The 12,673-nt window shown below is 38.4% G+C and overlaps 1 protein-coding gene across 1 annotated transcript in view; it reads right to left on the bottom strand.

Moving 5' to 3' along the window:
* Positions 1 to 566: 566 nt before the first annotated feature.
* LOC123230493 (vomeronasal type-2 receptor 26-like) overlaps positions 567 to 12,673 on the bottom strand; it is a 29,536-nt gene continuing 17,429 nt past the window's right edge. The window contains exons 4-6 of the mRNA XM_044656636.1: positions 8,847 to 9,074; positions 5,150 to 5,273; positions 567 to 1,573 (exon numbers count right to left, since the gene is read on the bottom strand). Coding sequence (XP_044512571.1) covers positions 567 to 1,573; positions 5,150 to 5,273; positions 8,847 to 9,074 — 1,359 coding nt within the window. The remainder of the gene's footprint in view (positions 1,574 to 5,149; positions 5,274 to 8,846; positions 9,075 to 12,673) is intronic.

Here is a 12,673-nt window from a genome sequence, read left to right on the forward strand (position 1 = left end):
TTCTATATGATAAAAGGTTCTTAATAAATGTTTGGTTTGAGAATTTATATTGACTTAAATGTTCCATAATGGATACAATGCAGGTTCTGGAGTCAGGAAGACTCATCTCCCTAAGTTTAAATTATGGCCTCTTATTCTTCTAGGTGGGGATCCTGAGCAAGTTACTTAGCCCTGTTTCTTTCAGTTTCTCCATCTGTAAAATGAGTTGAAGAAGGAAATAGCCACTCATCTGGTACATTTGCCCAAAAAATCCCAAATGGACTCATTAAGAGTCAAATACTATTGAAATGACAGAACAAAAATTAATGTTTATTCATTGATGAACTGATAGAGTTGGCTGGAGGTGTGTAGGGTCTTAAAAATGATGGTGGCTAAAAAATGGAGGAATACTATCAAGAATGAGCATTACATATGGAGCAAAAAAAAGACAAAGGATTTACAGAAAGAACATTTCAAAAGTATGAAATAAAAAGATGGAACAAGGTACTATCATTGAAAAAACTAGAAAAATTGTATGTGAGCAAAAATGGAATGTGCCACATAAGCAAGTCTCAGATGTCACCCCCTCAGTGAAATAGAGACATCCCATAATGATCCAGGTCATTTCTCAGGTATCTCTTCCTTTTTGTAAAGGAATTCTGAGTTAATGTTCCTGAAAGCTTCCCATTATTGTGCTCTGATTTATTTCTTATGCATTCCTTAGTGTTCTCATCTGACCTCAGCAAGATCATATAACACTTGGGAATAAAGATGCAGCTTAGTAAGCCAGCACTGGACACCAGTATGGAGAAGATCTCCACAACTACCACGGCTTTGCCCTTGGTGCTCTGGTATGTGGGCAGGAAGGAGACCCACACACTGCAGAATACCAGCATGCTGAAGGTGATGAACTTGGCTTCATTGAAGGTATCAGGGAGGCTCCTGGCCAGGAAAGCCACTGTGAAACTCCCTAAGGCTAGGAAGCCAATGTATCCCAAAACAAAGTAGAAACCAAGAATAGAACCCTCATTACATTCAATGATGATCTGATTGGGTTCAGAATGTATGTCTGTGTCTGGGAAGGGAGGAGAGATTCCCAGCCAGATGCCACAAAAAATTACTTGGATTCCAGAGCAAAGAAGTACAATACAATTGGACACTCTAGGTTGCAGCCATATCATACCTCTGCTCCCTGGTATTGTAACTTTGAAGGCCAGAATGACCATGATGGTTTTTGCTAAAATGCAAGAAACAGCTACAGTGAACACTATCCCAAATGTTGTTTGTCTAAGGAGGCAGGTGGCTGTAGTGGGACGGCCAATGAAGAGCAAGGAGCAGAGAAAACAAAAGGTGAGAGAGATAAGGAGAGTATAGCTGAGGACCCTGTTATTGGCTTTGACTATGGGGGTGTCCTGGAACTTCAGAAACACCCCAAGAATCAGAGCTGTCACTGAAGAGAAGGAAATAGCCATACAGGCTAGAGTCATTCCCAGAGGTTCCTTGATATCCAGAAAAGCAATAATTTTGGGCAAGCAGTAGTTTCTCTCCTTATTGGGATACTCATCTTCTGGGCATTTCATACAAAGCTTCATATCTGTTGGGAACAAGAAGTATCTCATTGTTTTACATTGAATAACTTCTCCATATTCCCAGGGCTAAGAAATGACCCAATAGATTTGCTCAATCCTTTTGGCTCCAGGGGGTGGGATGTACCCCTCAAGCTATGATTACACAATAACAGTAGTGGTCACTGAAGCGGCTCAAGCCTTGTTGTACTGTGTCAATATCCTTCATAATTTCGAACACTTAGATCACATTATTTCTCACTATCTTTCCCAAATGAAGGCATTTATTCCTCAGCCTATCTGTGTTCAGACTGCATGTGTACTCAGTGCTACTACCCCAACATTATTCAAAATATTTATATAGAACCTACTATGGGGAGGAACTGTGCCCAATGTTGTAGAATGATTAACTACTGTGATCCTCACAAGAACCTTGAGAAGTAGGTACTTCCCATTTTAAGGATGAGGAAACTCAGGCAAGTATAAGTTAAGTGACTTGCTTAGACTCGCACAACTTGTAAGCATCTGAAGCTGTATTTGAACTCAGGACTTCCTTCCTCCAGTTACAGAACTCTATCTGTTGTGCCACCAAGTTTCCCACCTTATCTTTACCCTTCACTATTGAATTTCAAGAATGCATTTGACTATTCTCAGATTCAACATGTGGTGCGTGTGAGGATCTGGTACTGCTCTAAAATCATAGTTCATAAGGTCATACCCTTCCTCTTAACATCAACCCATAAACAAAATTAGCTGATAGTAAGCTTTTTTTACTTAAAAAGAATTTGAAAAATATTTTAATAGTTATTCCTCTCAGTAAACTTTGTCCCACTTTCCTACAAATACATATGACACCCAACTTTGAAATATTATATTGGTATGTCAAATAAGTAGGGAGCATGAATGGCTAAGGATATTTGTGTACTGTGAGGCTTTACTCTTTCTCTCTTCATATTGTCTTCTTTGCAAACCAAACCTGTGGCAAGAACTAGTTTTCTCCAGTCCATAGCTGACTTAATCCTTTTCTGCCAGAGGTCACAGTCTAGAAATAACTTCAAATGTCAAGTGGTTGCTTCCTTGCATCAATATCTGGATGGAAAGTATTTTCTTCAAATATATTTCAAATTCTTTTATTTTCTTTCTAACTTTTTCCAATTAGTAAATGATATGGAGCTTTCCATTTCAGCAAAACAAAAAGAATATGTCCTTAAAATATATTTATTTAACTTTATTATTTCAGTTATATGTACAAACTATTTTGACAATTTTTTGACATTTTGAAATTGATATTTTCACCCTCCTTGAGGTGATGAATAATTTGATATAGTTTATATCCATTCATGTAATACATGTTTCCATATTGCTCATGTCTTCATAGAAGTCACATATCATCAAAGGAACAGAAATATTATAAGTAAGTGTGAATTAAAATGGAAAATGGAATGCTTTGGTCTGAACTCAGATTCCAACAGTTCTTTCTTTGGCTGCGGATAGTATTTTTTTTCATGAGTCTCTTTTAGTTGTCTTGTGAACTTGCTTTGCTAATACTGATAAAAGTTGATCACTGTATAATAGTTCTCTTATTGTATACTTTGATTTCCTAGTTCTTCATACTTCCCTTTACATTAGTTCATATAAATATTTCCAGGTTTTTCTGAACCCATTTTGTTTATTATTCCTTATGGCACATTAGTATTCTATTACAACAATATACCACAACTTGTTCATCTGTTAGGGTTAAATTAAAGAGACTGACAAGTGAGGAGAGCAGTTTAACAGAAACTTTGTTTAATTTAATAAAGTACAGAAAGAAAGATCGAAAAGAGGAAAGAGAAATTACTAATCTTTACTCTATAAATATTTCTTTTTCTATAAATTTATAAATTTCTATAAATTTATAAATATTAGGAAAAAAATTCCTAATAAGTACCTAAAATTTCCTAAAACTATCTGTCTTCTCAAGATAAGTTCTTCTGCCTGACACACCAGGCCTAATCTACTCTACTCTATCTATAAATTATTCACTAACTCACTAACTTTCTAAAATAATAGACAGCCACCACTCACACTCCTCCAAACAGTTTTCTATAGCAGCCCAACTGCAGTAGCCAGCAGACCTTTGCCTCAGAGAGAGACCTCCTGCTCTCTAGAGATCCCAGAGGCAAAAGACCCTCAACTGTCAGTGGCTGCTTCTTTATCTCCTCACTCAACAACTGAACCCCCTAACTTCCTGTCAAAGGGCAGACTACTTCCTCTCCTCAGGTCCTGGTCTCTTTCATAATTGAATCTTCAGCTCTGGCTTACTGACTCACTGAACCTGTCAGTCTGATCTACTTAGAAATCCTGCTCTCTAGCCTCTTTAGGAAACAGATGGAGAGACTAAGAAAATCCCTCTAATACATCTATTTCCTAAGTGATGGACAATCCCTTAGTTGACAATTTTTTTTGCAACTACATAAAGACCTATCAAAAATAATCATTGTTCCATTCACTAAACCACTTTTCCTTTCAAAGATCATAGACGTCAAGTTAGAAGGGACATTTTAGACCATCTGATCTAATTCTATCATTTTAAAAAGGAGAAACTGGGACCCATAGAAAGTTATTTAATATAAAGGTTCCCATAGCTACTAAATATATGAAATGGGAATTAAAGTTTTCCTGACTCCAGGTCCAGTGCTATCTCCACAATACCATAGTACAGTGAGGGAAAAGAACCTGATTTGGCTCTGAGGACCTGGATTGATATATCAACTTTGATATTTCCTATGTGACCTTGGAAGAGACACTTGAGCTCATTAGGTCTCAGGTCCTTGACTGGTCAAGTGAAGGATCAGTAATGCGAACCTTTTAGAGACAGTGCCAGGCCCCACCCCGACTCCACCCCACTTCCTAGACTGATTGCTGTTCCTGCCCGCTCCAAGAAATCTAATTCCATGCCTCTCCCCCTCCAACTGATTGCCAGGCATGCCCTGCCCCACAACACACATGTTGGAGAGGAAGGAAATGATCCCAATAGGCTGCTGGGAGGAGGGATGGGTGAAATGAGGAATGTTTTCAGCCAGGGTAGAGATGGAGAGGTGAGTGGCCTGAACACTCTGTTCCCCTTCAGTTCTTCTGCTTCTTAGCTGTTCACCTTACCTCCTGTGTGCTCCCATTGGCCTACTGGGCAGAAAGTTGGGTGATATGAAAAAAAGGCTCATCAGGCTCAATGGAGAGGGGGAGGGGAGCAGCTCCAAACAAGCCCCACTGACTTTCTATTAATGAACTGGAGATGGCCACGTGCCCACAAAGACCACTGTGTGTGCAATCTTTTGCACCTGGGACATAGGTTTGCCATCACTGAACTTGATGACTCCTGAGGTTTCTTTTAGCTCCAGATCTATGATCCTATATATTCATGCAGCTTATGGTCATCCCCACCCCATGGTGGTTAATACCTTAAAGAGACCAAGGACATGAGATCCCCACAGAAAGAAAACCATAGTAGTTTCCTTCTGTGCTGCATTTCTTGTTATGTTTTCAGTAGTATTCCCATGAATTGTATGTGACACCAACGGCCCAATACCATACATTTTGTAGGATAGGTCACTGCAAATACTTACTCCTTTGTTTGGAAACCTCTCCCTCTGGGCATGGAGAGCAGTCAAAGCAGCAGATGGGCTCTCCCTCCAGTGGAATTTTCCTGAATCCAGGGCCACAGCTATCAGTGCATACAGCAAGGGGAAACTGAACAGAGATAAGAGAAAAAAGTACAGGAAGGGTCTGGGTCATAGCCAACACAGGATAAAGTAGGTTATTTTGTTAGAATTTATGATATGAATTTGGAGATAGGCAAAGAAACCTTATTTTTATAGAAGGGCTATAAGACTTCTCTCTTGTCTATAAACCAAAGAGAACGGTAATAGAATGTCCAGTAGACTTGTATTCAAGAGACGTAATTTTTATTCCACTCAATAGCTTTGTAACTTTTGCTGAGCTGTTCCTCTGCCCTGGATTTCAGATTTATCTGGAAGAGGAATTTATTAGACCTCAAAAGTCCCTCTCAGATGTATTCTGTAATTCTAAATGGAATCTTGATCATTGAAAGAACTCTTATTTGTGAAAGAATTGTAGACCACAGATCTAAAAATCCATAGTTAATTTGTCTAAAAGGTAACCCATAGAGAGTTGAAAGATGGGCAGTTAATTTTTAATGGAAAGTAAAGAGTAAATTTCATGCTAATTTGGTAACTGTAATTTGGGATGCAAAATTACTTTGGGATGTTCAAAAATATCGCTAATTTTATAAAATAAATACTTTAAAATTAAATAAATAATAGTCCATTGTTTGGTTTTATTATGGAGAACTTTAGAATGATTTTGCTCTAGGTGAAGTCAAGTGAATGGGTGCTTTCACATAATGCAGTATATGAAATATTTCACAGTGTGGGAACATCAACATGACTGATTTCTTAGTATTTCATCCTAAATTTTCTAGGACAGAAAGGGAGAGAGGTAGCAGAGGAAGATTTTCTCTATCAAAATATGGCTTTGCATGAATTAGTTAGATTAACTAATATTGATGTAATATTTTAACATTTTAAAAAATTCCTTATGTAGATGACTCTAGATGTATTTTCATGTTCTGGGTCAACATGGTGGCAGAGTAGAAGCAGCATGCTTAACCTCTTCTAACCCACCTATATATGACTCCTCAAGAGGACACAAAAACCAAATCCAGATGAACAAAGGGATCCCACAACAGGGGCACAGCATTGAAGGTAAATGGGATTTGGGCATTTCCATGCTATAAGAGGGTGAAATAGCTCTCACTAAAATGCGAGTTGAGCAACCCACCCACCCACTAACACACACACACACACACACACACACACACACTGCCTACAGTGTCAAAGCCAGCACACAAGAGTTAGATCTACTTTCAGGCATTTGTTCAGTCCTTGGCAGCTACCTAGGATCACCAGGGCCTGCTCCTGAGAGCAGCAAGACTTAAGACAAGAAGAGGCAAAAGAATGAAGACTTTAGGCAGTGAGGAGACTAAGCTATCACTCTATGCAGATGAAATGATGGTCTACTTAAAAAATCCTAGAGAATCAACTAAAAAGCTAGTAGAAATAATCAACAACTTTAGCAAAGTTGCAGGATACAAAATAAATGTACATAAATCTTCAGAATTTCTATATATTTCCAACACATCACAGCATCAAGAGTTAGAAAGAGAAACACCATTTAAAATCACCCTAGACAATATAAAATACTTAGGAATCTATCTACCAAAACAAACACAGCAATTATACGAACCCAATGACTGAACACTTTCCAAACAATTAAAACTAGATATAAACAATTGGAAAAACACTGATTGCTCATGGGTAGGATGAGCTAACATAATAAAAATGACAATTCTATCCAAATTAATTCATCTATTTAGTGCTATACCTATCAAACTACCAAAAAACTTTTTTTCTGAATTTGAAAAAACTACGACAAAGTTCATTTGGAGGAACAAAAGATCAAGAATATCAAGGGAAATAATGAAAAAAAGTGAAGAAAGGTGGCCTAGCAGTACCAGATATTAAACTATGCTATAAAACAACAATCATCAAAACAATATTGTACTGGCTAAGAGACAGAAGGGATGATCAGTGGAATAGACTTGGGGTAAGTGATGTCAGCAAGACAGTTTATGATAAACCCAAAGAGGCCAACTTTTAATACAAAATTCCACTATTTGACAAAAACTGCTGGGAAAATTGGAAAGCAATATGGGAGAGATTGGGTTAAGATCAACCTCTCACACCCTACACCAAGATAAATTCAGAATTAGTAAATGACTTGAATATGAAGAAGGAAACTATAAATAAATTAAGTGAACTCAGAATAGTATACTTGTCAGATCTCTGGGAAAGGGAAAATTTTCAAAACAAGCAAGAGATAGAAAAAATTACAAAATATAAAATAAATAATTTTGATTATATTAAATTAAAAAGGTTTTGTACAAACAAAAACAATGCAATCAAAATCAGAAGGGGAACAACAAACTGGGAAAAAAATCTTTATAACTAAAAACTCTGAAAGAGGTCTTATTACTCAAATATACAAGGAGCTAAGTCAATGTTTTTTTAAAAAATCAAGCCATTCCCCAACTGATAAATGGACAAAGGACATGAATAGGCAATTTTCACATAGAGAAATAAAAACTATTAAAAAGCACATGAGAAAGTGTTCTAAATCTCTAATAATTAGAGAAATGCAAATCAAAACAACTCTGAGTTACCACCTCACACCTGGCAACCTGGCTAAAATGATAGCACGTGAGACAATAACTAATGTTGGTGGGTATGTGCAAAATTGGGACATTAATGCACTGCTGGTGGAGTTGTGAACTGATGCAACCATTCTGGATGGCAATTTGGAACTATACCCAAAGAGCTCTAAAAGACTGCCTGCCCTTTGATCCAGCCATACCTTTGCTGGGTTTGTACCCCAAAGAGATCATAGACAAAAAGACTTGTACAACAATATTCATAACCAAGTTTTTCATGGTGGCAAAAAACTGGAAAAGGAGGGTATGCCCTTCAAGTGGGGAATGGCTAAACAAACTGTATGCTGATGATGCAATACTATCATGCTAAAAGGAATAATAAACTGGAGGAATTTCATGTCAACTGGAATGACTTCCAGGAATTGATGCAGAGTGAAAGGAGCAGAGCAGGAAGAACATTGTACACAGAGACTGATACACTGTGATAAAATCGCATGTAATGGACTTCCGTAGTACCAGCAATGCAATATCCCAGGACGATTCTGAGGGATTTATGGAAAACAACGCTACCCATATTCAGAGGAAAAAATACAGGAGTGGAAACAGAAGAAAAACAACTGCTTGAACACATCAGTTGATGAGGACATGATTGGGGATGTACACTCCAAATAACCACACCAATGCAACTCTCAATGACATGTAAATAAGTCTTGACTGATGACACATGTGAAAACCAGTGGAAATTCGAGTTGCCAATGGGCTGTGTGAAAAGGGGATGAATAGAAAGGTGAAAACATGAATCATGTAACCATGGAAAAGTTTTCTAAAAAAATAAAATATTTAAATCTTAAAAAAAAAAAAACAGTGGAAATGAGCAGAGACTGGGAGTGGGGGGCTGAAGTGCGGTGAAAGGAAAAGTAAAAAATGCATCGTACAATCATGGAAATTTATTCTAAAACATAAAAATAAAAATAAAATTATAGATGTATTTTCATTATTTGAAGCTTCAAATTAACAACAAAATAGTCTCAGACCTCCGAATCCATCCAGCTCCATATTATGTCCTCCTTATGAATGGTGAAACCTTGGCTAGGGGTAACATTGGAGATAAACTGCCCCACTTTCACCAGAGCTTCAGTTTCATTAGGAAAGAATAAAAAGTTCATGATGTCATATTGAGCCTCAGAACTTCCTGTGTCATCTAAAAACACTCGGTGACCAGCACTGTTGTTAAACTGGGTGTTCTTCAGAAAGGAGTGGAGCTGAAAGAGAAGAGTAATATCAGTCACTGTCAGGTGCCTAAGGACAAGATTTTCACCAAAGCAGAACACATGTGCTTTTATTTGATGAGATAACAAATATCCTTGATTCTTCAAGATACCTCTAGAAAGTAGATTCTATATCCTAAGGGGATACTTTCATATCTTCAGGACCAAGGACAGTGATTTTTATTTACAGTAGCAGATGCTCTACAAATGTTTCTTAAATGATATAAACTGAATTCTGAACAAGGAAGATCCATTCATTCCATCACATTATGCTCAAAACATCTCTCTAGCAGGTAAAAAAGTCACAAAGTTCTCACACCCAGGTCTGGCCTATCCTCACTTCTAGAGTTAGCTCATCCATCAAATGTTATGGAGAAAACTTGACTCAAGGAGGAAGTGTGCACATCTCTATGTAGGTGTGTGTTCATTATCTTTCTGACAGAGGGTGAGCATGGAAAGTCAGGAATGTGTAATCTTTTTAATGGAAGTGGATGCTGCTGACAGAAACTCTAATAAAGTTATCTGCTCTATTGGCTAGTGGAGCTTTTCAGTGACCCTTGAATAGAATTGTCTTAAAATGATCAGCCTGATTTTCCATTGAGGCCAAGGTAAATTAGTTATCATTTCCCAGAAAGAAAGTTGATGGTTCTCTGGCAGACTTCATTCCCTAAGGACACCTACAGAAGAGATTGTTGGCTTTTGTATCAGTAAATCTGGATTCTACATTTGCAGATGCTTACTAGGTGTGTGACTCTGAGAAAGATACAATATCTCTGGGTTTCACTTTCTTCAACTGCAGAATGGTGATAATAGTAACTCCTACCTCATAATGTTATTGGTAGGGAAAAATGAGATAACATATATAAATTTCTTTGCAAATCTAGAAGTGCTAAGGAAATGACAGCTAAAATATAGTCTTTAACCACAGGACCATCAAGGCCCCCAAAAAGCAAAAGTCAATATCTCTATAGGTCCTCATGACATCCTATAAAGCTGAGAAGGGGGCTTGTAAGAATGGAGACAAGGGGGGAATCTGGGTAGCTCAGTGGAGTGAGAGTCAGGCCTAGAGACAGGAGGTCCTCGGTTCAAACCCGGCCTCAGCCGTGTGACCCTGGGCAAGTCACTTGACTCCCATTGCCCACCCTTACCAATCTTCCACCTATGAGACAATACACCGAAGTACAAGGGTTTAAAAAAATCCTAAAAAAAAATGGAGACAAGGCATGGACATCTTGGAAAAGATATGCAATGTTGGAAGATGGAGAGTCCAAGTATCAGTTGGAACAGCAGAGACTTCTGGGAGTTTTGGAATCTAGGAGGGGGACTTTGAGGCGTTTGAGGTGGAGAAGGAAGACATAGATTTGAGGTTTGTGATCTCCCGAAGACACCTTTGGTTTCCTGACCATTAAAGAAGTCCTGCTACCAAAGAAATCTTGATAACCTGTCATCTCCTTGAATTCGAGTAGTGACTCCCTTGGGGAACAGTTCCCTGAAAATCTCTTGCCTTGGCCCTTACAAAACAGTGTCCCATCTTAGACTATTTAGACATATAAACTTATAGGCAATAATAGTGGGAAGGGCAGGTGAAGCTCTGGATTGAGGTAGACTCTGTCTCTCCTTCCTGCATTGAGAAAGAGTTGGGCTCTCCTGGTCAAAGAAGTTGTTAGGAAGAAAAAAACTTCTTAGGGTTCCCTTCATTAACTTTCCAACAAATACCCTACAACCATCCCTCATCCCTTGATAGTCCAAATAAATGAGGGTGACTAGACTGAGAGAGTGAAGCAGTTAGGTGAGCTGATCTCCATCTTAAGCCTGACCACCTACTATGAGAAGGGGAGGAGATTTCTGTGAACCCCGGCCCACATCAATGCCGAACTGGGTCACCATCCACTTCTCCTTGAGGGGGTATCAAATCTTCAGACTTCTAGGGCAGTATGTCCTCCCAGGGTCCCCTGGTTTTCAAGGGGACCCCAATTAGTCTCACACTGATAAGGGGCAGCAATAAGTGAGGAAGGGACTAGGAAGCAAACTCCAGGTTGTTCCCAGCTACATCCCCCTCCTCCTAAAAACACCCCCTTATTATGTGAACTTAAGGGATTTTAGAGCCTAAAAGAAAAAACTTTGATAACAAAAACAGAGAAAAACCTGAAGGGAAACCAAATGGCAGCCATCTTGGATGTGGTTTCCTATAGGAATACTCAAGGGATAAATCCCCTTGAGAATCACTATTAGGCAAACCATTTAAAGGAAGAGTATCAACATTCAAATAAAGTTAGTATAGAGATTGCAGCAGCAGATTTCATCCTGCTCAGTTATTCCTTCCTCTTATATTCATTTTGGGTCATGGCATACAAACTATGGATGGTGGTTATACCACAATATATTCTGCAAATAATTCACTTGTATGATAGCTACCAATGGCTGAATTTAGAGATAGAACATCTTTGTCCCTTACTGCTGACCACCATGGCAGTGGCAGCCTCCTTCCAGCAATTCTATTGGGCCTTGAAAAAGTTAGTGGGACAGATTCTAGGACTCAAGGATGAGGAACTGGTTTCATTATCAACACTAAAGGAAGAACTGACAAAAATGATAGAGGTAAAAATAAGCAGACATCTTAATGGGGGGAAAGGGCAAGATATTGAAACAGCAATGCAAGCAGCAGAAAAAGATGGGTCAAGCCAACAGGGGGATAATACAGATTACCCAAAGAAAGAGAATATACTAACAAAGTGCCCTTTTGAACTCCTTTATGGATTTGTGGGGGTCCAGGAGTTCAAAAGGGCACTTTGTTAGTACAATCCTTTAGGGACATAGAAAATGTTCTTGGGGAGCTTTTTACACCTTCCCAAGGAAACCAATTCATTCAAGAGACTGGAGAAAACCCCAATCTAACCTTATGGACCATGGAATATGGACCACAGAAAATTGAACTTTCCAACCTAGGGAACAAGTCATTTTAAGGAGATGTAGAGAGAATTTGGTCAAAGCAATGTAAATCCAGGCTAAGCAACCTGATTCCTGGGGGCATTTGAAAAAGATTAAGGAAGAGGCAGGAGAGTACCCCAGTACATATTTGTATAGGCTTGTGGAAGCTGTAGAAAATGTCCTCTGTTTCCAAGATTTGAAGGAACCCAAACTCCAATACATCAGGAGGCAATTTATCAAGGGAAGTAATCTCCCAATCAGCACATATTTCAACCTGAATTGTTCTGGGTGGGAAACTCTATCTTTGGAAGACCTGAGAAAGGCACCTGCATATGTGCATGGGTCAAGTGGCAAAATGCAAAGGGGTGACAAGGAATCAGACAAAGGCCAGGATGACACTATTGAAGACCTAAAAGGACAACTAAAAGTGTAAAACTACCATAAAACAGAAGGAAATTGAAGATATTAAGAACTGAGCCACTTTTGCAAGCCAGAAACAATGGAAACCAAGTCCAACAAAGGCAGAACACAAATCATAGGCAATTTTTTACTTGTGGGAAATTCGATCACATAGTGAAAGAATGCTATTACAAGTCACAGATAAACTTTAATGATAATAACAGAAAGAAGAATTAAAATAAAACCTACACAAATTCAAAGTATAA

Source organism: Gracilinanus agilis, chromosome 1 (genome assembly GCF_016433145.1).
Source record: "Gracilinanus agilis isolate LMUSP501 chromosome 1, AgileGrace, whole genome shotgun sequence".
Classification (NCBI taxonomy): Eukaryota; Metazoa; Chordata; class Mammalia; order Didelphimorphia; family Didelphidae; genus Gracilinanus; species Gracilinanus agilis.